This window comes from Papio anubis, chromosome 7 (genome assembly GCF_008728515.1).
Source record: "Papio anubis isolate 15944 chromosome 7, Panubis1.0, whole genome shotgun sequence".
In the NCBI taxonomy this organism is placed as follows: Eukaryota; Metazoa; Chordata; class Mammalia; order Primates; family Cercopithecidae; genus Papio; species Papio anubis.
In genome coordinates, this window is record NC_044982.1 from 17,937,288 (window position 1) to 17,961,996 (window position 24,709).

At 38.6% G+C, this 24,709-nt stretch overlaps 2 protein-coding genes across 28 annotated transcripts in view; one reads left to right on the plus strand and one right to left on the minus strand.

Moving 5' to 3' along the window:
- The window catches only part of EML5 (EMAP like 5), a 221,287-nt gene extending 198,202 nt beyond the window's left edge, over nucleotides 1-23,085 (plus strand). For 6 of the 14 annotated variants that reach the window (XM_031667922.1, XM_031667917.1, XM_031667918.1 and 3 more), the window contains 10 exons: nucleotides 966-986; nucleotides 7,665-7,838; nucleotides 8,443-8,651; nucleotides 10,373-10,530; nucleotides 12,791-12,905; nucleotides 14,203-14,391; nucleotides 14,573-14,745; nucleotides 16,709-16,871; nucleotides 17,182-17,285; nucleotides 18,664-19,418. In XM_031667922.1, the coding sequence (XP_031523782.1) occupies nucleotides 966-986; nucleotides 7,665-7,838; nucleotides 8,443-8,651; nucleotides 10,373-10,530; nucleotides 12,791-12,905; nucleotides 14,203-14,391; nucleotides 14,573-14,745; nucleotides 16,709-16,871; nucleotides 17,182-17,285; nucleotides 18,664-19,030 (1,673 nt within the window). In that variant the 3' untranslated portion in view covers nucleotides 19,031-19,418. Of the gene's footprint in view, nucleotides 1-965; nucleotides 987-7,664; nucleotides 7,839-8,442; nucleotides 8,652-10,372; nucleotides 10,531-12,790; nucleotides 12,915-14,202; nucleotides 14,392-14,572; nucleotides 14,746-16,708; nucleotides 16,872-17,181; nucleotides 17,286-18,663 lie in introns of those variants that run through there. The other 8 variants (XM_003902140.5, XM_009212094.3, XM_021941452.2 and 5 more) reach the window with 7 other exon arrangements.
- ZC3H14 (zinc finger CCCH-type containing 14) overlaps nucleotides 23,025-24,709 on the minus strand; it is a 48,016-nt gene continuing 46,331 nt past the window's right edge. For 9 of the 14 annotated variants that reach the window (XM_009212104.2, XM_009212103.3, XM_017961440.2 and 6 more), the window contains 2 exons: nucleotides 24,571-24,677; nucleotides 23,621-23,760 (listed from right to left, as the gene is read on the minus strand). In XM_009212104.2, coding sequence (XP_009210368.1) covers nucleotides 23,754-23,760; nucleotides 24,571-24,677 — 114 coding nt within the window. In that variant the 3' untranslated portion in view covers nucleotides 23,621-23,753. Of the gene's footprint in view, nucleotides 23,761-24,570; nucleotides 24,678-24,709 lie in introns of all 14 variants that reach the window. The other 5 variants (XM_021941461.1, XM_017961443.2, XM_017961439.2 and 2 more) reach the window with 2 other exon arrangements.

Consider the following 24,709-nt stretch of genomic DNA (forward strand, 5'->3'; position numbering starts at 1 on the left):
GTCTCTCCAAACCAAACACTCCCAGTCTTGCAACCAGGCTTCAGGTGGCAAAGTTCCAAGCCCTCTCACCATTTGGTTTTTAATAGAACATATTAACTAAAAATGGTATTTCCTGTGTGGTCTGCTCAGCAGAGTTAAGTACTTTATTGTTTTTCCTCATGTTCCAGGTCAAGGCACTATGGACCTATGTTATCAATATGTTTTTTAATTCATTATTTCATGTGGATATAAAGCTTTACCAAAGCAAAAAATAATCACCCGTCTTCAGTGGATTCCTATATTTTTACTTTCTTTCTTGCTCTAAAGACTGCTACTTTGAAAAGTTTGGTTGTTAGGTATTTCTGCCACAAATATAATGAGCATGGGCTTTCACATTTTCTTTCTTGGCAGACTTGTACTCATATGGAAAATCTTTAGTTGAGAGAAAGAACTTTTTTGCTTTCTTGAGTTATACAGTAACTTTTGCCATCATATCTCTCAGCTCAGAGGGTTTAGATCTAATTCTTCCCTGGAGACAGATGCATTTAAAGATGCATTAAAAGATGCATATGGAAAATCTTTAGTTGAAAGAAAGAACTTTTTTCCTTTCTTGAGTTATACAGTAACCTTTGCTGTAATTAAAACTCCAGAGAGTCTATTATTAGCAGTACCAAAATATAAACCAAAATGAGGGTAATATCATCTTAAATCATATCAGTATCATTTTAAAAGTTGTTATAATTAAAAGTTTATGTAACTCATTAAATGCAAAGAAAACAAAATTTTTATCCAAAGGAACATTGAAAGATCGTACATAGAATGTTAATAAGTTTGTATAATTGAAATGAGTGCCTTCTCTCACAGTTTACTCAATCGAAAGTAATAAAACCAATTTTGTATCTAATAGTTTATAATTAATATGATATTTGGGTTTTTACAGATTTTACAGATTTATGTTATTTATAGATAATTATTTTCCATTATAGGTGATTCAGCAGACATGTCAGGTAAGGAAAACTAAACATTTTCTGCTATATTTATATTGTTTGGTGATGATAGTGCATATTAAAATTAAGTTCAAGTATATTACTCTGTTCTTGCATTGCTATAAAGAACTACCTGAAACTGGGTAATTTACAAAGAAAATATGTTTAATTGGCTCACAGCTCCACAGGCTGTACAGGAAGCATGGCTGGGGAGGCCTCAGGAAATTTACAATCATGGTGGAAGGCAAAGGGGAAGCAGGTATGTCCTATATGGCTGAAGCAGGAGGAAGAGAAAGGGGAAGTGCTACACGTTTAAACAAGCAGATCTCATGAGAACTCACAATCACAGAACAGCAAGGGGGAAATCCACCCCCATGATCCAATCACCTCCCACCAGTCCCCTCCTCCAACACTGGGGGTTACTATTCAACATGCGATTTGGGCAAGGACATAAATCCAAACCATATCATCAAGTATCTTGTTACTCTATAAAGAACTTGCGGATTATTTTTTTCATTAAGAATATATTATTTTAATGTCATGATTCTGAACTCAGCCTGTGGTAACAGTAATGGTTTTTTTGGACAAGCATGGTAGCTCACACCTGTAATCCCAGCACTTTGGGAGGCCAAGGTCTGAGGATCCCTTGAGCGCAGGAATTCAAGACCAGCCTGGGCAACATAGTGAGACCCTGTCTCTACAAAAAATTTTTAAGAAATTAAAAAAATAATAATAATGGTTAAAAAGAGCTAATATATTTTAATCTATTTTATGTGCTCAGCACTGTTTTAAGCACTTTAAATAAAAGTTTTATTTGACATGACCATGCTTATCAAGTTACATATGTTCTGTGGCAGCTTTTGTGCTACAATGGCAGAGGTGTGTAGTAGCTACAGAGGCTATAGATGACACTCATCTGTTTGCACTGCTTTTTGGTACCCTGCAGGTTCCAGTAACACAATTATAATTCACTGATTTTGAGCACTATCTGTTATCTCTTGTTATTTTATTTTGGTTTTTAACCAGTAAATCTCCATCATGTCAAAACAAGGGTAAAAACAAAAATAGTTTTTGAATATCACACTTTTAAGGCACAGTGAAAAATGGATTGTATTGTAATCAAATGAGATGACAGGCTGAGTATGGTGGCTTACACCTGTAATCCCAGCACTTTGGGAGGCTGAGAGAGGCCGACCGCTTGAGGCCAGCAGTTCAAGTCCAGCCTGGGCTGTTGCCGAGACAGCAAGATGCTGTCTCTACAAAAAACAAACAAACAAAAAAAGAAAAATTTAAAAACCTTGATGATTTGAGTTGAGATGGCAATAAATGTGATAAAAACAATAAATGAGATGATGGCAATAAAACAAAGTATTTGTTTTCTCAGAAGTGGTAACATTCAGCTATGCCAGGAGTGGATAGCTGAGGCATGATCTGGGGACTGCAGGCTTAGACCAGTTTCAGGGGTCCCAAGACTTCCCACACATTCGGCTGTTCACTAGGAGAAATCACAGGACTCAGAGGTACTTAAGGCTTTAGTTTATTACAGTGAACAGAAAAGGGAAAAGACACATGAGGTAGAATCTGGAGCATCTAGTTACAGGGTTTCGATGTCTCTCCAACACCCTTGTGCCAGGGTGCCACAGAACCTGCGTCTTCCTCCAGCAGTCAAATCCAGCAACACACATGAGGTGTTTCTGCCTCGGCAAGCCTACTGAAGTCTCAGAGTCCAGAGTTTTTATTGGGGGCTGGTCACACAGGGATAAAGACCAGCCTCAACTACCAAAATACCAGACGCCCTGAAGAAAGCAAGTGTTCAGCGCCCCAGGTGGACAAAAGAGCTTTGTCAACATGGAGAACACTTCAAACGTTCTTACACACTGGCCAAGAGCTAGCCCAGCAAGCAGGCCCTTCTGATGACAGTAACCTTGGGCCTGCTTATATTAAATCTTTCCTGCGTAAGCCGTAAAGCTGGATCAAGAAACTGGAAGGTCAGTGTGACTGGAGGAAGGCCTCTGAGATGAATATAGGGAGGTAGAGTGGTAATCTCATGCAGGATGTTGTAGCTCAGGGAGAAGAGTTTGGATTCATGCTAAGTGCAGAGTCTGTCACTGGAGAATTTTAAACAAGGGAGTGATGTGACCTAATTTATACTTTGAGAAAACCACTCTCACTACACTATTGAGAATGTAGAGGGGGAAGAGAGAAAACTGGAAAATTAGGGGTCCGTTATAGTAGTCCAAGCGAAAAACAGTTAAGCGGGGTGGCAGGAATGAATGTGGAGAGAACGAGACAAATATGGAGTGTATTCTGGAGTAAAGCCAGTAATCCTTTCTGATTAATTGGATATGGGGGTATGACAAAGTGAGGAATCAAGGCCAGTTGTTAACTTTTTGCTTGAACAGTGAGCTAAATGAGATGGGGAATACTTTGAGAGAAATCAGTTTGGCAGGAAGAAATTATGCACAGATATAAGGAGTGAAATTTATTCAACATTCTTTCTTGTACAAATATGGGAAGACTGGTAGATTTGGGGATGAGAAAATAAGGAAGTACTGTCTAATGACTTCCATTTTCCCTGTATCGTCAACTGAGAGTGAGGAGGTGGGGAATGGGTATTGGGTTGGAACAAGGATAAAGTTTTTAAATTGTCACTTTGGAATATGGGAGAATAAATACATTAGAAGAGATATGAGCTGGGCACAGTAGCTCACACCTTTAATCATAGCACTTTGGGTTTTTCTGTTTTGTTTTTTCTTTTTTTGAGATGGAGTTTCACTCTTATTGCCCAGGCTGGAATGCAGTGGCACAATCTTGGCTCACTGCAACTTCCATTTCCCGGGTTCAAGCATTTCTCCTGCCTCAGCCTCTCGAGTACCTGGGATTACAGGCGACTGCCACCATGCCCAGCTAATTTTTTGTATTTTTAGTAGAGATGGGGTTTCACCATGTTTTCTAGGCTGGTCTCAAACTCCTGACCTCAAGTTATCCACCCGCCTCAGCCTCCCAAAGTGCTGGGATTACAGGCATGAGCCACCACGCCCAGCAGTCCTAGCACTTTGGGAGGCTGAAGTGGGCAGACTGCTTGAACTCAGGAGTTTAAGACCAGCCTGGGCAACATGGGAAACCCCATCTCTACAAAAATATACAAAACTTAGATGGGTGTGGTGGCATGTGACTGTAGATCCAGCAACTCAGGAGGCTGAGGTAGGTAGATCAATTGAGCCCAGGAATTCGAGGCTGCAGTGTGTCATGATCGCATCATGGCACTCCAGCCTGGGTGACAGTGAGACCTTGTCTCAAAAAGAAAAAAGAAAAGTTACCATTGAACACATTAGATGTGTTTTCAGTGGACACCATGGGAATATCTTTTGTCTCTGACAAAGTAATTTCAGCCCTCCTAAGACTGCACCTTAGAATTTGGTATTTTTGATCCTTAAGGCAATTAAGTAGAGAAAACTCACTCTCTGGTCTTGCTTAGTATTTGTAGTGACAGGCAGTTGCCCATCAAATAACTTCAGTGGGTGTCTGCATTTTACAGCAGAGGATAAGGAAATTCCTTAGCACACAAGAATAAGAGGGAGGGTAGCCTCCAGAGTGTGCTGCTTCAGGAGCTTCACAATGTCATCTAGAACCCAGGGACTTTCCATCTCTTCTGCTCTGCTCTCCACAGTGTTGGCTTCACCCACAAGGCTGGTTGCATTTGTGGTTGTGAAAATGACTGTAGTAGCAATTGGAGTTACGTGCTTCCTTGCTGTTATCCAGTGGGAAAGAAGGAAGAAAATCCTTTTCAGAACTATGACCTAAAAATCCTTGCTTTTAGCCTGACTGAGTCATTTTAGCCTGACTGTGTGAGGACACAAAGCAAACCTGAGAAGATACTAGGGGAATACCATGTGCTGATTGGTTTAAATCTGGGTTATTAAACTAATCGCTGAGGTCTGGGTTGGGAGTGGAGGCAGTATTGTTACAGTGGGCTCAGACTTTATTAGTTGAGCATGCAGTTTGTTTCCCCTGAATCAGTTGCACTCTAGGAGAGAGTAGATTCCTGAATAAAATTGGAGCCTTGGTAGGAAGAAAGGATGTAATGGATGCTGAGTATGCAGTAAGGAGTTACTCACTACAGAGACTAAAGGGCAAAATACAATTGGCATACCTAATGGCCCATGTTAAAATTTTCTTTTAAAATACAGTTTTTATTAGGCCAGGCATGGTGGCTCATGCCTGTAATCCTAGCACTTTGAGAGGCCAAGGCAGGCAGATCACCTGAGGTCGGGAGTTCGAGACCAGCCTGACCAACATGGAGATACCCCGTCTCTTCTAAAAATACAAAATTAGCCAGGTGTGGTGGGGGAGTGCCTGTAATCCCAGCTACTCAGGAGGCTAAGGCAGGAGAATCGCTTGAACTGGGAGACAGAGGTTGCAGTGAGCCAAGATCATGCCATTGCACTCCAGCCTGGGCAACAAGAGTGAAACTCCATCTCAAAAAAAAAAACAGTTTTTATTATACTGCATCAAAGGCAAACTCGGGGATAAAAAATATCCTTTAAAATTTTGATTCTTGTAAGACCCAAATAACAATTTATAGAGACACTTACGGCATCTCTATACAGGAAACTAAGAGTCAAAAACGTTAGTGAAAAGCTACTGGGATTGATTTTCTGGAGGGAGCTAGATATGGGGAAAAGAGCAAGAATGGAACCTGGATCTTGAGAACAGCATACCTGTGCTGCCTCTTCCAGCTCGGAGTTGTATTAGGGCAAGTCAGTTATCCTCTCTGAGGCTGAGTTCAGGAAAAAACGTACCTACCTAGAAGGTAAGCGTTAGAAAATATGCGATGTCCCCAATGACATGCCTGCCATGATAGGTACTTAATACCTCATGGCCTCCTGGAACAGGAGGAGTAAGAATTGTATATGTGTTACCCAAGCATCAGGAATGACCATTTCCAAATGATAGGAGAAAATACAATATACTTAATGAACATAGTTTCATCTTTAGTAACTTCGAGAGGTCCTGAAAATTTGCAGTAATTTTAGTTTTAAATACTGTTACTGATGTAAGTTTAGAGCAGTCTAAGTGTGTGGCAATTCCATACCTTACATACTTATAGGTTTTAAAACATAAATTCTGGTTTCACCTTCTTGCCATCTCCTTTAATTTTTTATAAAAATGAGAAGCTCAGTAATAGAATTTAAGATTACTTGCTGTTTAAATTTAGATAAATGAAACTTTTAAACTTGTGGCATATTAAATTTGGAGGCAAAAATTAGTGATATTTCTTGAAAATCTACTGTCTACCTCATCACAATTTGGCAAATATAACGTGAATTGCCTAGAGGTACATTTTGTAAACATATAACAATATTTATATAATATTTATCACTGGCAAAATTTATAGAGTGATCTGGTATATAGTTACATTTTAAATTTAAGCCACCTAACATTCTTTATGGAGGTTAAATTTACCTGTGCCTTGGGGTACTTTGACTTTTAATGAATGAAGAATATTTTAATTTTAGTTCAATACTTGCATTATTGTCATACATTTTACAAACATAACCTATTTTATTATATGATAAACTTTTATGTATATTTCCATGTAGTTTTGATATTTTACAGTTGCATAAATCTTTGAACAATTTCTACTTAATGATTCTCGTAAGTCTCTGGTTTAATATATTTTAACTGCTTTGAAGAACTGTCAGATTTAATTTATCATTGTGTACTACAAATAGCAGATGGCATAAAATATAATCTAAATTTATCAGAATATTTTCTTTAGAGAGTGACATTTATTTCTGCATTGAATGATTTAAGGCAGCTTGTCTTATTTAATGTTTCTCTGTTTTTAAAACATAACATTTATAATTTGAAGCAAATACACTTTAGTATTTTTATTGCTTCATTAAAAGTACTTATGTTCTGAGATTGAATTAACTGCTGAATTGACCTATCCCTATTCATTTTTATAGGGTGCAGTTCATAAAAAAGAAAATATAAAACTATAATTTTTTAACTTTAGAAAATATGGAGAACTGGGATAATTTTTTTAAGCAGCAGAAACAAGCTACACAAGATTAATAATAATAACCACATTTTTTAAAGATGAGCAGTTTTATCTTTCTCATGAAATCCTGTTTTTTAAGTACATGTCTTATAAAGTGATATGAACTTAGCTTTTTACCAGATGTCTATCTGTTTATGGTTGAAAATTTCTTTTGAGATCTATTCAGGTGGTTTCCTATCTACTGCCTTTCTCAATATGTGTCTGCTTTTCATTTCTCTTTCAGGTAACATCAGTACTGAATGTATACTTGGTGTTTAATATTTATTGTGTAATATTTGTATAGTTCTCCATGTAACTGTATAAAGATTAAAAGTATACATAAAACATGCATTTGTTTTGAATTGTTTAAAGTTGAGATTGCCTGATTTGCTTGTCTAAATGCTGTTTTTCCAAAAATGTAATTTGGAATATAGCCAGAAGAAGTGTTCTATATTTTTTCCTTTTCTTTCCTCCCCACCCCCAAAACTCCTTTTCCTTTTTTAAGTTCAGTCTTAGTTTTGAGCTGTTCTTTGTTTAGTACAGTTTTTATTTGGTACATATTTATCCATGTTTCAGAGATGAATATGCATCCGCTTTAGAAACAGAAACATTTAAACAGGTAGATTACAACTTTTGATATTATCTTTATTTAGCTGCAGCTCCTTCTATTCACATCTGGGACGCAATGAACAAGCAGACTTTATCTATCCTAAGATGCTACCATTCAAAGGGAGTATGTTCAGTCAGCTTCAGTGCTACGGGCAAACTATTGCTTTCTGTGGGACTAGACCCAGAACATACTATTACCATTTGGAGATGGCAGGAAGGTAGGATTCTTTTGTGTGTTTGATTTTTAAAAAACAAGAATACAAGGGTAGTAGGAATTCTGTATTTAATATTTGCCTTAAAGTTGGTGGTTGAAATAATTACTCAGTGTAGGCCTACACAATATATGGTACACAGTTAGTGGTACTGCAGGTATATTTCACTTTAAAAGCCCAGTGGAACTGTAACCTCACAAAACCAGATAAATTAATGAAACCATTATTAGTATTACAAATGATTCGCTGCTATTTTCTTCAACAAGAAACTATGTTTATTATTAATGATTTGATTAGTTTTAGAGATTCTTATCAGTGAAAATTATGTATATTTCTAATGATAATGGCAGATCAGCAGGATAATATTACCTACCACACTTTAGACAAAATGTTTAAGTTGTATAAAGAAAAGTTAATGGAATGAAGATAAGTGAAAAGGACTCGATACACAAATAATTGTAAATCATGTATTGCTAGGTAGTAGAGCAGGGGCCATTGGCCTCTTTTCTAAGCCTTTGTTATTTGAACCATGTATTTTACATATTTGTTCGATGCTGTTGATTAGCTTGGTTCTTGTAATAACCTAGATAATTTTGTTGTATCTTGTCAGGTGCCAAAATTGCCAGCAGAGCTGGTCACAATCAACGTATTTTTGTGGCAGAATTCCGACCAGATTCAGATACCCAGTTTGTCTCAGTGGGAGTAAAACATGTGAAGTTCTGGACCCTGGCAGGAAGGGCTCTTCTTAGCAAAAAAGGGCTACTGAGCACACTGGAAGACGCCCGGATGCAGACCATGCTCGCTATTGCATTTGGTGCAGTATGTCTCTTAAAATGCATGTAGTGTGACTTTGACTACTTTACATTTTCTTGCCTTAGATCTTCAGCCACATTAATGTTGATATGATACTGTGATCTGCTAATCATTACATGCCCTGGTCAAGCATGTATTTCATCTTTCAAAAATCTAGTTCTTTCAGAAATTAGGGAGTAAAAAAGAATGTTAATGAGAGGGGAAAAAGGATTTTTTTTTTTTTTTTTTGACACAATATCTCACTCTGTCGCCTGGGCTGTGGTGCAGTGGTGCGATTATAGCTCACTGTAGCCTCCATCTCCCAGATTCAAGTAATCCGCCTCCTTAGTAGCTGGGACTACAGGGCAGGAACCACCATGCCTGGCTAATTTTTTTTTCATTTTTAGTAGAGACAGGGTTTCACTATGTTGCCTAGGCTGGTCTCAAGCTCCTAAGCTCAAGTGATCCTCCCACCTTGACCTCCCAAAGTGCTGGGTTTACAGGTGTGAGCCACCATGATAAGGATTATGATGAACATTTGATTCCTTGGACTACTGTTATACTCAGAAGCCTTCCTTAATCTTGTAATTGTCACCCTAAATATCCTAAAATTTCTGTCTTCCTAGTAGTTCTTCATAGTCCTAAAAATTTGTCAGAGTAAAAGAAAGGTAAATCAAGAAACATGATTTTCAAATGACTGAAGGTGGTACTAGCGTTTAGGATTTCCTTTGCTTTTTATCATTTAACACACTGCTTATCATACAGCTGGAAGTGCTCTGGGCCAGTGTCTCTACTTCGAGGGAAGAAGGAGGTAGTGAGACAGAAGGAAATAGCACAGTTCCTGGCCCTGATAGAAGTGTGTTCAGGAGCCCTGCTCTCCCCTCACTTTATTCCATCTCATCTGGACCTGTGGCTTCCAATCCACGTCTCTTTCCTTTAATATCCTGCATTGGCTAGGCTGTATTTGGTGCATCAAAAAACTAAGTGGATTTTGTAATTAAAATGTTTATGTGGGTATGCAATACTTACAGGAAAAGTTATAATTATAGAATATTTAAATACACTTAAACATTTTTGAGAAAAAGACCATTGAAATGTTTGTGCTATGTCAAATTTCAGTTGAACATTTTGGGTATTCTTAATATAAGACCAGGCCAGGCACCGTGGCTCAGGCTGGGCACAGTGGCTCACGGCTGTAATCTTAGCATTTAGGGAGGCCGAGGCAGGCAGATCACCTGAGGTAAGGAGTTCAAGACCGGCCTGGCCCACAGGGTGAAACCCCGTCTCTACTAAAAATAAAAAATCAGCCAGGCATGGTGGCAGGTGCCTGTAATCCCAGCTACTCGGGATGCTGAGACAAGAGAATCGCTTGAACCTGGGAGGCAGAGGTTGTGGTGAGCTGAGATTGCGCCATCGCACTCCAGCCTGGGCAACGAAGAGCGAAACTCTGTCTCAAAAAAATAAAAAATAAACTCTAGAATTACAGTATGTTAGAATTGGAAGGGAAGAATTGTCCAGGGTTATTCTAGCTAATAAGCAACAGACTTGGAAAGGAGAAGGTCCTGACAAAGCTAAGCCTCCAGTTCAGGTTTCCTGACTCTTGAATTCAGCGCTGCTGCTGGCACTACACGATGCATGCTCTTTTGTATCAAGGGTGAGACAGCATTGCACATACATAGAAAATTATCTGTTTGAACTCTATTTGAACTTTTGATGAGTTTGTCTCCCCCTCCCCCACTCCTTTTCAGAATAACTTGACGTTTACAGGTACCATCAGTGGTGATGTCTGTGTGTGGAAAGATCACATATTGTGTAGAATCGTGGCGAGAGCTCACAACGGGCCTGTGTTTGCCATGTACACCACCCTGCGAGATGGACTTATCGTGACTGGGGGAAAGGAAAGGCCGTGAGTCCTCTTTCTTTTCACAGAATGTTTATGCATTTGTGACCTACCTAAGGTTTGCAGTTAATTATTCTAGTTGTTTCTAGGCTACACAGAGTGCCCTCTCTGACCTTCCTCCTCATATGCTTCTCCTTTATTACCTTTTATGTGCCTTCTGTTGAGTCTCATTTCTGATATTAATTCACTTCCAATGTTTTTCATGTTGGGGTGATACTTTTTCTGAGGTGGGGATAGGTAGTTGTCCTACAAGTTGAGGTACTTTTCGTACTGTCTGTATGCCTGTGTACATATCTGCTGAGTAGGAGGCCCATGGGGGGATCTGGAGCCAGGGTTGTGTTTTGCCTGCTCTCTTTTTTGTTCAGAATGGATTATAAGGAGTAGAATGCACATTGTTGCTTTAGAAAAGGATGAGGGAACTAGAGAGAACTGCCTTGTTTCCTTTTGCTTGAGGCAAACCTAAACTGTATACAAGACCTCAAAATTTGAGAAGAGGTCTTTTCTGAGTGATTTTCAAATCTCCCAACAGTAAGCAGATACTTATGGTTTGATTTGTCACCAACATAGTCATATGCATGTTGAAACATGACATGTAGGCCAGGCACAGTGGCTCACACCTGTAATCTTAGCACTTTGGGAGGCTGAGGCAGGCGGATCGCTTGAGCCCAGGTGTTTGAGACCAGTCTGGGCAACATGGTGAAACCCCATCTCTATAAAAAACACAATAATTAGCTGGGTGTGGTGGTGCACGCCTGTAGTCCTAGCTACTGAGGAGGCTGAAGTGGGAGGATCACTTGAGCCTGGGGAGGTTGAGACTTTAGTGAGCTGTGATGGTGCCACTGCACTCCAGCCTGGGTGACAGAGTGAGACCCCGTTTGAAAAACAAAAACCAAAATAAATGTGACATATAGGTGACTAAGAAGTACATTTCAATACAGGATTGAAAGAACCCACATATGTTAAACACAAGTGCAGAATTTGTGCCTCTCACATAAAGGAAGAATGCACATAGGCATGCTTTAAAACAAGCAGCTCATCTAGCAGAAAATGAAGGAATACATTTTTCAGTCCTTCCAGGAGAAAATCCATAAATGGGCTCTATTTCGTCCTCCAACACTTGTATTTTCCACGTCATTTACTCCTGCACACCCCCGCTCACTAGAAGCCTGCTAAACTGTTCCAGTGAGATATTTTAATACCTTGTAGGGAATAAATATGCTTCTGTTTTGGCCTTCAAAAATAAAGTCTGGGCCGGGTGCAGTGGCTCACGCCTGTAATCCCAACAGTTTGGGGGGCCGAGGCGGGCGGATCACGAGGTCGAGTTTGGGACCAGCCTGGCCAATATGGTGAAACCCTGTCTCTACTAAAAATGCAAAAATTAGCCGGGAGTGGTGGTGCACGCCTGTAATCCCAGCTACTCGGGAGGCTGAGGGAGAAGAATCACTTGAACCTGGGAGGCACAGGTTGCAGTGAGCCGAGATCACACCACTGCACTCTAGGATGGGTGACAGAGCAAGACTCTGTCTCAAAAAAAAATAATAACTCTGTAGCACAGCATTTGTAATTCTATTATTTTTGCCTTACATTTCCATTAATAAAACTGTTTTTTAATTTTTTAAATTGTTTCCTTTTAATAAAATTGTTTTTTACATCTTCCTAATCAAGAAGTATTATGAGGCCAGGCACAGTGGCTCACGCCTGGAATCCCAGCACTTTGGGAGGCCGAGGCGGGTGGATCACCTGAGGTCAAGGAGTTCAAGACCAGCCTGGCCAACATGGTGAAACCCCAGCTCTACTAAAAATACAGAAATTAGCTGAGTGGGGTGGTGCACGCCTATAATCCCAGCTACTTGGGAGGCTGAGATAGGAGAATTGCTTGAACCCAGGAGGCAGAGGTTGCAATGAGCTGAGATCGTCCCACTGCACTCCAGCCTAGGAGACAGAGCGAGACTCCATCTTAAAAAAAAAGGAAAGAAAAAGTATTATGAGAGAGGATAATGTATGGTAGAGGCTAAATAAAATTATGCTCATGTCAGAAAAAAAAGTATTTCTCAAAATTCACTGAAACTGAATGTTTATTTTGACTGAGATATAGTAGATCCTCAAATTGCCATAGAAAGTTTAGAAGAATATTAGAAGTAAATTATAAATATCAGGGCCTTTTTTTTTTTTTTTAAAGGATTCTGCTTATAACTTAGTATTTGTTTATAATAAAAATTATAGTAGCCAATAATAAACACTTACTCTGGCTTGGTTATTTACTTAGGTCAAAAGAAGGAGGAGCGGTTAAACTGTGGGATCAGGAACTGAGGCGGTGCCGTGCCTTCAGGCTTGAGACAGGACAAGCCACAGATTGTGTTCGTTCTGTGTGCAGAGGCAAAGTAAGATGTTCCGTGAGCTGATACAGTGCAGCAGAAAATAGAAAGTGGTTATTACTGTGATTCTCTCACCCTTTGCAGCTTAATGAACAATACTTAATAATGCATAAAGATGGATTTGCTTGCCAGCATTACTCTGTCTTTGCTGCTTTCTTTGCCAAAGTTAGGACCAGTGTGGTGCATAAGCTAGGAAGCTATTCTGTTTAAATACTGTATGTAAAACTCCAATATTTTCTAGAATCCGCCAATTCAACAACTCTAGTAAACAGAATTGAAAACCCTTGCCAGTTGATTCATTTATATTAGGACAGCTGTCTCCATTTTCTTAAAAAACATACATTCCCTAGATAAAATATGTAATAAACAATGGAATACTATTCAGCCATAAAAAATAATGAAATTCTGTCATTCTTGGTGGCAACATGGATGGGACTGGAGGACTCATTGACGTGAAGTGAAACAAGCCAGGCACAGAAAAATACATGTTCTCACTCCTATGCAGAAACTAAAAACGTTGATCCCACAGAGGTGGAGAGTAGAATAGTGGTTACTGGAGGCGGAGAAGGGGGAGGAGGAGGGGGATAGGGAAGGACTGGTTAAAGGATACAGTTTTACACAGCCAGATAGGAGCAGTACCTTTTAGTATTCTGTAGTACTGTAGGATGACTGTAGTTAAGAATCACGCATTTATGTATTTTCAGATACTTACAAGAGAGGATTTTGAAAGTGTCCATCACAAAGAAATGATAAATGTCTGAGGTGATGGTTATGCGCATTACCGTATGCCCCGTAAATATGAACAATTCTGTGTCCATTTCAAAATAAAACTTCAAAACTACAATTCCTATGGAAATTTTTAAGCGTGTTTGTACTTATTGTGTATTTATAAATCATACGGATATTATCTTCCGTCTGCTTATTAAATAGTAATTAAGCTTTCACTTTTTAACTAAAAAATAAATTCTAGTACTTTTTTCCTATATCCAACTGCACTTACCCTGTTTGGAGATCCTAAGATTATCAAATAAAAACTTTTGATTATTGAAGAATCCAGGTGTACTGCCACAGAAAAGTTCTGTTCTGTAGCATGGACTCTAATAGGTAATCCAGCCCAGTGTGCTTACAGATAGATGTGTGCCTGTAGTCATAGAAAAATTTGCATGAGCTAATGACTGCCTTGCTACTAGATTAGCTCAAAGCAAAAAATTCTTGGAAAGCAGGTCAATAGAGTCATTTTTATATTATGAAGAAGAGCAGCTGTTGTATTACATTCAATGTATTGGTCCTACTTGTGTTTCAGGGCAAGATCCTTGTTGGGACAAGGAATGCTGAAATAATCGAAGTTGGAGAGAAAAATGCAGCTTGTAATATTTTAGTTAACGGTCATGTGGATGGGCCAATCTGGGGACTAGCAACCCATCCTTCCAGGGATTTTTTCCTTTCTGCTGCAGAAGATGGGACGGTGAGACTTTGGGATATTGCTGATAAAGTAAGTACGGATAATTTTTTAAAAGAGGTTTCAATTTCTGAAAAGAAAAGTTGGAAGTTCTAAATTGCTAGTGCTTAAAGAACTATCTCAGAATTAAGTTGAGAATTTTTGAGGGCAACGGGTTTAATTTAGAAGTACTTAATGTTGTTTCCTATGACTCTTTTTTTTTTTTTTAATGCAGAAGATGTTAAACAAAGTGAATTTGGGGCATGCTGCTCGTACTGTGTGTTATAGCCCTGAAGGGGACATGGTGGCTATTGGAATGAAAAATGGAGAATTTATCATTTTACTAGTGAGTTCTCTAAAAATATGGGGAAAGAAGAGAGACAGGAGATGTGCAATCCATGATATCAGGTTAGTGAACACATGGAATAGAGTTGCTAGTATGTACTTGATTCAACTTCCATTTGAAGAGTTTTCCTTAGCCATGCCTTCAAAAAGAGGTCCCCAGGGCCTGTAGCATTTCCCACATTATAAATTGTATGCTAAAATATGGCTGTTTGTATACTTACTTAATTCTTCCTGCTAAATTATAAACCCACTGGCCACCAACCACGGTGCCTTATAATAGCAAGTACTAGTAGGTAATGTTTGATGAATTCATGTTAACACTCAGCCATGTCCATTAAGTTCATTCTGCCAAGAGGTATCTCCCACTGTAACACAAGAGAGCCATCTGCCCTTCAAAAGTTGTCACCCTGGAAAACTAAAGTTGTGATTACAAACATATCTTCTCTTAATAACCTCAGTTTGGGAATATGTAGTTCATTAATTTCATCAATACCTATTGATTAAACGTTCCAGAATCCAGATTAATTTAAATGTTTCTTAAACCTTTGATTTTCAGTGCTTAAGCATTTTTCAACAGTGGCTACCATTTACTGAGTACTTCTATGTGATCAGTAGATAAGATTATTGAATCTAGGTCTGTCAAAAGCTTGTACACTTTTCATCAGTAAAATCCTTTTACAAATGAAACCTTCCTCAGAACTTCAATATATAAAACAGTAACAGTGGCTTCCCTTAGCTTTTACATGTCCCTGTGGTACCTCAATAAGACTCATGGGCCATTTCAAGAGACTGAATTGTCTCATATGACTCCAGGGATTGCTAGGCAAAGAGCACATCACTTTGTCTTTTAAATAAGTTCTTCAGGTTGGGCGTGGTGGCTCACGCCTGTAATCCCAGCACTTTGGGAGGCCGAGGCAGGCAGATTGCCTGAGTTCAAGAGCTTGAGACCACCAGCCTGGCCGACATAGTGAAACCCTGTCTCAACGAAAAATACAAAAATTAGCCAGGCGTGGTGGCAGGCGCCTATAATCCCAGCTACTGGGGCGCTGAGACAGGAGAATCGCTTGAACCTGGGAGGCAGAGATTGCGCCATCACACTCCAGCCTGGGGGAGAAGAGTGAGACTCCGTCTCAAAAAAAAAGAAAAAAAATTCTTCCAAGCTTCAAGTTGTGTCACTTCACCTTAATAACTGGAGGTTAGTTAAGTTGAGCTGTGTTCTTTGCTTAATATTAAGACAACGTTTTTTTCCAGATGGAAGAAAACTATCTTAATGAATTGTTAGCTTATTATGTAATGCCAATGGCTTTTAAAAGCTGATGTTTTGGCTGGGTGTGGTAGCTCACACCTGTAATCCCTGTACTTTGGGAGGCCAAGGGGGAAGGATTGCTTGAGGCCAAGAGTTTGGGACCAGCTGGGCAACATAGACCCCGCCTCTATTTTAAAAATTTAAATTTTTCTTTTTTTTTTTTTTTGAGGCGGAGTTTCGCTCTTGTTGCCCATGCTGGAGTGCAATGGCGCAATCTCGGCTCACCGAAACCTCTGCCTCCCCGGTCAAGCGATTCTCCTGCCTCAGCCTCCCAAGTAGCTGGGATTACAGGCATGCACCACCACACCTGGCTAATTTTGTATTTTTAGTAGAGACAGGGTTTCTCTATGTTTGTCAGGCTGGTCTCAAACGCCCGACCTCAGGTTATCCGCCTGCCTCCGCCTCCCAAAATTCTGGGATTACAGGCGTGAGCCACCGGGCCCGGCCTAAAAAAGGTTTGTTAAACCATGAGATGTTTTTAAAGGAATTGGGAGATGACAATTGCAGAAATATTTGAAATTGAAGTAAAATATCAAGCTTCCTTATTTCATGTAACCCAGACAATCTCAGTATACATAATCAGTTGTATCTCTCAGGTAAATCTATTTGAGGCCATATCACACATTACTTTTAAGAACTAGAAAGGAAAAGTCACTGATCTTAAATATTTATAATACTTCATGTGGTCTAATACTTTTTACATGTTTTGTTTTGATTCAGATTTAGTCCGGATTCCCGGTATCTGGCAGTGGGTTCCAGTGAGAACTCAGTGGATTTTTATGACCTGACATTGGGCCCCACTCTTAACAGAATCAGCTACTGCAAAGACATTCCAAGCTTTGTCATTCAAATGGACTTCTCTGCAGACAGCAGATATCTCCAGGTGCAGTACCAATACTATATACCCAGGTGGCAAGTTCTGCTTTTACATTTCGTGTTAGTGAATGCATTTGAAGCTCCTCAGCTCTGGAGCTCCAGCTTCTCAACTCCTACCTTTGTATCTCCCGACCTACAGCTCCCCTTTCCTTCCCCACTTATCAGTGCTTTTCTCCTCTAAGTTTATGTAGTGATCTTTGCATAGTTAATAATGTTGACATGTAAATCAAGTAGCAATATGCTAGTATTCTGTAAACCCCCTATGGATTTTGTCTCTCACCTAATGGAATTCTTGTCCCATTTGAATCTGGTGAAAGGTCTCTAGTGGCTGCTATAAACGGCATGTCTACGAAGTGCCTTCAGGAAAACATCTTATGGATCATGCCGCGATTGACAGAATTACTTGGGCTACATGGACTAGGTAAATACTTATATATTCACAAGGCAAGGACTGACTTTGAAGGCCAGTTAGAAAAATTGGAAAATCCTATTTCTGAGCTGTTAGAGCAGTTCCACTAAGGAATAGTAATTGCGTTTCAAGTTTTTGTTACCATATTTTGAAATGGTATGTTCATGTTGGGACCCCTTTTTATTGAATGTATTTCCATGTTTTATCAGTTTCCATGATTTATCAATTTTTTTTTTTTAAGGAAATCAGTTTTAACTTTAAAGATACCCTGATATTTTTCTTAACATTAAATTTAATGACTGGCAAAAAGGTATTGGGTGCTGTTAAGCAACTGTTACTAGTTCTCTATCTAAAGGAATGCTATCTTGAATCTATTAGAAGTCAAAGCTTCCAAATTTGTTCAAATTTTCTGGCTGTATGACAGGTAACCATGACTATCCATTTTTTTGGTCAATGAAAAAGGCCATCAAATTCCTCTATCAGCCAGGCATATAGTGGCTCATGCCTGTAATCTCTGATGCAGCAGGCCGAGGTGGGAGGATCACCTGATCCTAGGAGTTTGAGACCAGCCTGGGCAACATAGCGGGACCCGATCTCTAAAATCTTTTTAAAAATTCCTATGTCATAAGTCACTTTTATTTTTGTAGAGATAGGGATCTCTACAAAATAGAGATCTCTATTGTAGAGATAGGGATCTCTACAAAATGCCCAGGCTGGTCTCAAACTCTTGGCCTCAAGCAGTCCTCCTGCCTCAGCTTCCCAAAATGTTGGGATTACAGGTATGTGCTGCCGGACCCAGCCAAGTAGCACTTTTAATTTGAAAAATAGTGCTATCAGTTTTTGGCCAGGTGCAGGGCTTACGCCTGTAATCTCAGCACTTTGGGAGGCTGAGGGGGCTGATCACCTGAGGTCGGGAGTTCGAGACTAGCCTGACCAACATGGAGAAACCCTGTCTCTACTAAAAATACAAAATAAGCCAGGCATGGTGGCGCATGTCTGTAATCCCAGCTACTCGGGAGGCTGAGGCAGGAGAATTGCTTGAACCTGGGAGGCAGAGGTTGCAGTGAGCTGAGATCGTGCCATTGCACTCCAGCCTGGGTAACAAGAGCGAAATTCCGTCTCAAAAAAAAGAAAAAAGAAAAAAAATAAAAATAGTTCTATCAGTTTTCATAAAGTACTACTTTAATCTTAAAAGGATTAATCTAGAAACCCTTCAAATTATAAAATTACATTTTTAAAAGGCAGGAGTTGATATCCTGATGAAATTCAGGTCTCCAAACAACTTGCCTTACCATGATTTACTTCCTGTATGTTAATTGCCAAGAAACTTTTTGAATATAGTCAACCTGCCCGCACTTGCTATGAGTTTTCTTTTGTTCCTTCCCTATAGTATTCTAGGAGATGAGGTTTTGGGAATCTGGTCCAGACATGCTGAGAAAGCTGATGTCAACTGTGCCTGTGTATCTCATTCAGGAATCAGTCTTGTAACAGGAGATGACTTTGGCATGGTTAAGTTATTTGACTTCCCATGTCCAGAAAAATTTGTAAGTTTGTGTTTTGTTTACTATTACCAGTTTACTCCTAATTTTGATGTCGTATCATCAGCACTTTTTCTCGTGTATTTAAAATGTTTTGTCCTAGTTTCTAAATTTTTCCCCAAACTTTCTAAATCTGTTTACTCTGAAATAAAAGCTATTAGAAACAAATCCTCTCCCTCGAGTAATACCGTCTTTGGAACTATCCCACAAAAGCGCTAATTAGCTTTTCACGAAACCTATCATCAGTTATCGAATTTCAAATGCTTTTCCTTAGAGAAAAATTGTGAAGAGTACCTGGAGACTTCTGACTGCCCACACAGCCGGGTTTTGCAGATCCATTACTCACGCTGAAAATGCATTCTAATCACTGGCTGCAGTGGTAACTCCCTACTCTCTCCACAGCTCTTGTAATAGAGATTACAGTTCCTAATAAGATCCTTTGATGTGAGTGTGCACCAAATGCCCTAAGCTCTGTCATTGTTTTTTAGGCAAAACACAAAAGGTTCTTGGGTCATTCGCCCCACGTGACAAATATTCGATTTACCAGTGGTGATCGACATGTTGTTAGTGCTGGAGGTGATGACTGCAGGTTAGTAACTTTCTCAGCCCATGAAGAAGAGCAGACTATGTTACTAGTTAAGAGACAATATAACAACTCCTACAGCTTTGGTTTATGAAACCAGCTAGTCAACATTTGCAGAAGGTAGTATAACCAGATGGCTCTTCAGAATCTCATCCTTAAATGCAAATACAGAATAAAAGGAGTTAATGAGGAAAAATATTACACATGTGTAACTTGAAAGCTCAAATGTAAAATATTAAACTGTTATGAAAATCTAAAAACGTAATTAACTCCCTGCAATTTTCTTCTCTGATTACAGCTTACTTGTCTGGAAATGTGTACACACGCCTCACTGAGAGATGCTGAGATGACTACACAAATTAACTCTGAGACCAGAATTACAGAGAAGAAAAACCAAAACCCAACCCTGCATGGTCAAGTGGTGCTAACCTAAGACTGTAACAGGGAGAAATGCCCAGAATCATCCAAATAGTGAAAGACTGATCTGTTCAAAATATTTGCTATATACACTGGGTATAATCCATAATCCATACACTGCCAGATAATGCCATTTCCAGGAAGGATCGAATACTTGATGGTAAAGGCCAAGTCCCCCTGTATTGGGAAGTGTGCAATTTCGGCAGACCTGCTGGGAAAATTTAGGGTGGAGCACTCTTTACAGAAAAACTCAAAAACCCAATTTGGATAATTTTCATCATCTTTTTAGCAAAATGGTTTCTTAGTGTTTATATTTTATTTTCAAGGTTCATTGTTTAATGAAATATTTTATTCTTGCATTTCCATAAGGAAAGGGAAAGTAATGATCACCCTAAAGGATCACAGTTTTTAAAAGGCAAACATTTTCCCTAAGGAAACAGACACAAGCTTTCCTGGAGAATATGATGTTTTTTAGGCATTAATAAAGTCCTTTTTTATAAAGGACACTTTTCTCCTGGTAGTTTTAATTCAGGAACAGATCTAAAGTTAGCAGTATATGGCTGCTACATTTCCATTTTCATTTTCAAGCCATCAGTTTATGTTCAGACGCCATCTCTGTAATCGAACATTTAAAACGTAACTGTAGCCTCACTAATGGAAAAGTAGTACGATGAACAATCATTCCCAATGGTGTACAGTTTAAGGGTTTTAGGGAGCAACAGTATTTAACTGGAAGAGAGTATTGCGTATTTAATGTAGTCTAATATACACACATTTGTTTAACATGTAAACAGTGTTAAATTCACATATACAACATTATACAATTAATCACTCTTGGAATAAAATTTTTATAGCTTTTTTTCTATTGGGAAAATTTGTTTAGCTAGATGTGTGCCACTCCATAGGCTTATTTCCAAAATGAATGAACCCAACTCCATTTGTAAAAACTTGTCAGTTAGAATTCCTTTTTTAGAGGATTAGGGCTGAATTCTTAGATCCTTATTTCTTTTCACTTTAAATGCTGCCAAAGATCAGTACTCAGAGTTCAGGAATTTGCTGTCTAGCCTATCTGTAGTTTCCTGAAGATGGAAAATTATGTAGACTGCTATTTAAAAATATATTTTTCTAAGTGTGAGGTTTAAGATCTGTATTGACCCTATGAGTTTTTAATGTGTTAATTATCTTTATAGCATAATAGATCGCTTTAGGTTCCTGGAATCCCATTTGGTCTGACAGGATATATGAAGATTATTAATACCTATTTTCTGTGTCTACTACTTGGTTAATACTAAAAATAGAAATGACTAAATTACATCACAGAAAGCATAACCAGTGATTGAACCTGGTAGTTTTAAAGCTCTAAACAGCTGTGGCTGAAGGACTGATAATGGGGCTAAGAAGCTTGAAACGTAAGTTGGTACTCGTTCATCAATGGATTCTCCTAAATTAAGCCAAAATTTGAAATACATGACCATTAAGTTTCTACTCATGTATTTACAGTCAGTCAATAAATTAAAGGGGGGAAAAAAAAATCCCTGAACAACCTGCCCATAAAAAGAAAAATACTCCTCTACATTTGAGCCTGTTGCAGTTTTAAATTTTCCCTCTGGGTCAAGTTTGCCAGCTTTTGGCTGCAGAGGAATTATATTTCCATTACAGTGCAGGTAGAAACTCTGTAACCTTAAGCATGTAAACTACATAGAATAAAACTGTTTCCACTGCATTTCTGTCCTTCAAAGTGGCCAACCTGATTAAGTCAGCCTTAATCACTGCTGCTGTCAGTTTCACGACTAAAGGTCACATTGACTAAGTAGTCATCCCCTGACCACCTCGCTGTATCAGCCAGCAACGAGGGGAAGGTGAAGAAACATGTTAGGCCATATAGAATCTGCCCTATGTCTACCTTTTTTAACCCAGCAAATTATTTTTGTGTGCAGTATCTAAGCTCCTGATTGTGTAACCTGGGACTTCTGGCACCTTTTGTTCCGTTTTATGTATAAAATGCATGCCAAAGCACACCGTGCACTCTGGTACCCCTCGCTTCCAGTCGCCAACCGTGCTCATTTCCGTCTTTTTGTGGTGATCATTTTAGACCAAGTCATCCAACAAATGTTTTATGGTCAACCTTAGCTTGTTTGTAAGCCATAGCAACTGAAAGATTACACTCTTAAATGTGTGTCTGGGCAGTGTCTATTAAGTAGCAAAAAACAATGAGATTTTAGTATTTTATTTCCTTGTAAAATGGCTGAACTAAATGAAGCCCTTGTTTCCCATTTGTTCTTTATAGTGAAACTGAGAACGAAACTATTTACCATTTATAAATGATAGCTAAAAGTATTTCCAGAAATTTAAACAATTTAAAATAAATTTCTTCTGCAGAGATGCAAAGCATCTCAATGCTGGAATGAATAAATGCCTTAAATTCAATGGATTAAACTTTTAGAATGAAGAGGAACTGTCATTTCACCCAAGCCGAAGACAACAGCCTTATGCGCTTGTGTGCTCTGTCCTTGCTGCTTCTCGTGTTTCAAGCCTTTCCTGTGGGATCAGTGCAGCAAAGTGCAACTTACCAAATGGTTTAATGACTGGTTAATTCTTTCTTCTCCCAATGGAAAAGCAATGGCAACACAACAGTAGACTGCCTGCTTGACAGTTTTAAACATGAGCCTTTGCGCACGTAGGTTTATCATTTGGGTATATGACTAAGCAAGTCAATGAACTTTTTTTTTTTAGCAGTTAATTTGGTCCTGAGAATGTTGCAGTCTTTATTACCCCTTTTGCATTAATCCACTTTTCTAATCACCTTTTAAGCTTTAATTTTTAACACTATACACCAAGTCTTTGAAATCAGTGATCTGTTATTTAACTCTAAAGCATTTGACACTTCTTGCCTTAACAGTTTTAAAAACCACACACAAAAAGCTCTGTAAGTAATACAGTAGGCCAAAAGTTTCATCCTATCTTGCAGTTTACCTATCTGATCTCTGTAATCATAGTTCTGTCATTTAAAATACACTATTTAAATCTAATTTTTACATTTCAAAAATTATCTTCAGTAGTAACTAAGTATATTTTCTGTGGAGCTATTTCTGAGAATGTTATTTTTCAGAATGTGAGAATACATATGTACATTTATAATCTTGTGACTTTAAAGTCTGTTTTCGGATACCGTATGTAAATACTTGTAAAAAAATTTGTATAATTTTGTGATAATGTAGTTTCCCAAAAAATTTATTTAGAAGGCATTACGTTATCAGTAAATGAGAGCACTGTATAGAACTGTTCCTATTTTCTGCACCTGCCATTCCAGCTGTCTCCACCGTCCATACCCACCTCATTCATCCTGTCACAGAAGGCAAGAAAACTGGGAACTTTACCAAAGTAGCACTCAGCCTGAGAGGCCTGTATAATCCGTTTCAAACTAAATTCATTTAAAAATTAAAAAGCAGAATTGAATATTTTAAGCAGCCTCAGTACCTTTGGCCAATGCTGTTTTCGTGGTGGATTATCGATATAATCTTTGGGAAAAGTGAAAGCAGTTCAATTTTTAGAAGAATGACAACTGCCTCACTGCATGTCTCCACTCACAGCAACCGTGTAGCCCCCTAAGCTGAGTACCATTACTAACCATGATGTCAATTTCCTATGCCGATCCTCACAACAGCAGTGCACACACATGCCCCAAATATTTTAACAGAATTTAGCTCTTCCTTAAGCTGTCTTTTCATAGTAAAAACAAACAAAACAAAAACACCCAATGTTAAAATCACTTAATAAACTTACAAACTTGAAAAATTAGACACTTCAGATAGGCAATAAAACTTCATATTATGAAAGCAATATATTCCAAGTTTCAAAGATTTGACAAGTTCTGTAGAGTATCTTTCATCAGTACATGGAAACTTCCAAACTGCATGATCTTCTGCCAGGCAGGACTGGGTGCTATTCGCTGAGTGAACAGAACCAAAAATTGTTTTAATTATCTGCTTTGTATCCATATATACCATATATCTCAGTTTAAAAAGCTGACTAGTTTCAGGCAATAAATATTTGGTCATAGGATTACAATACAAAGGGCAGATTTTTTACAAGAATTCAATTATGTCAGGTAGATAAAAGATAATACCATACGTAATTAGATTTTTAGGCCACACTAAAATATTCTAAAACTTCCTTTCAGTATTTCCCAGTTGCTAATGTCAAAGAAAATGGATGTGAAATTCAAGTACAGTACATGTATATATACTCTTGCTGGCCATTATATATGTTTGCGTAGTATGTAATGAGAAGTTAAAATCTGGCTGGTTCATGCCTGTAATCCTGGTACTTTGGGAGGCCACGGTGGAAAGATATCGCTTCAGCTCAGAAGTTCAAGACCTCTTCTCTACTTAAAATTTAAAAAATTAGCCAGGTGTCGTGGCACATGCTTGTAGTCTCAGCTACAAGTGGGAGGCTGAGGTGGGAGGATCGATTGAACCCCGGGGATTTGAGGCTGCAGTGAGCTATGACAGTGTGACTGCACTCCAGCCTGGGCAACAGAGCAAGATAATCTAGGTTAAAAAAGTAACCACTGGATAAGATAAAATTTAGCCCATGTAGTAAATTATTTTGCCACAGGACCCTTGTATAAATTAAACAGCAAATAAAAAAATTCAAAGTAACAGTCTAGTTTCCAATTTTGTGTGCTTATAAATTAAGAAACTGCAAATTAGAAAAAAGAATTTGAAATGACATTAGAAAAACTAATTTGAATGTTTACCTGGTTTGAGGTCGAATCCATTTCAAGGCATGTCGTGGTGGAACATTAATGGTGGGATGGTAGAATGTGCAGTCCGGTCTTGTACACTGAGTGTTAAACCTACAGTGCTGAATAGAAATAACAGAGCTTCAACAACATC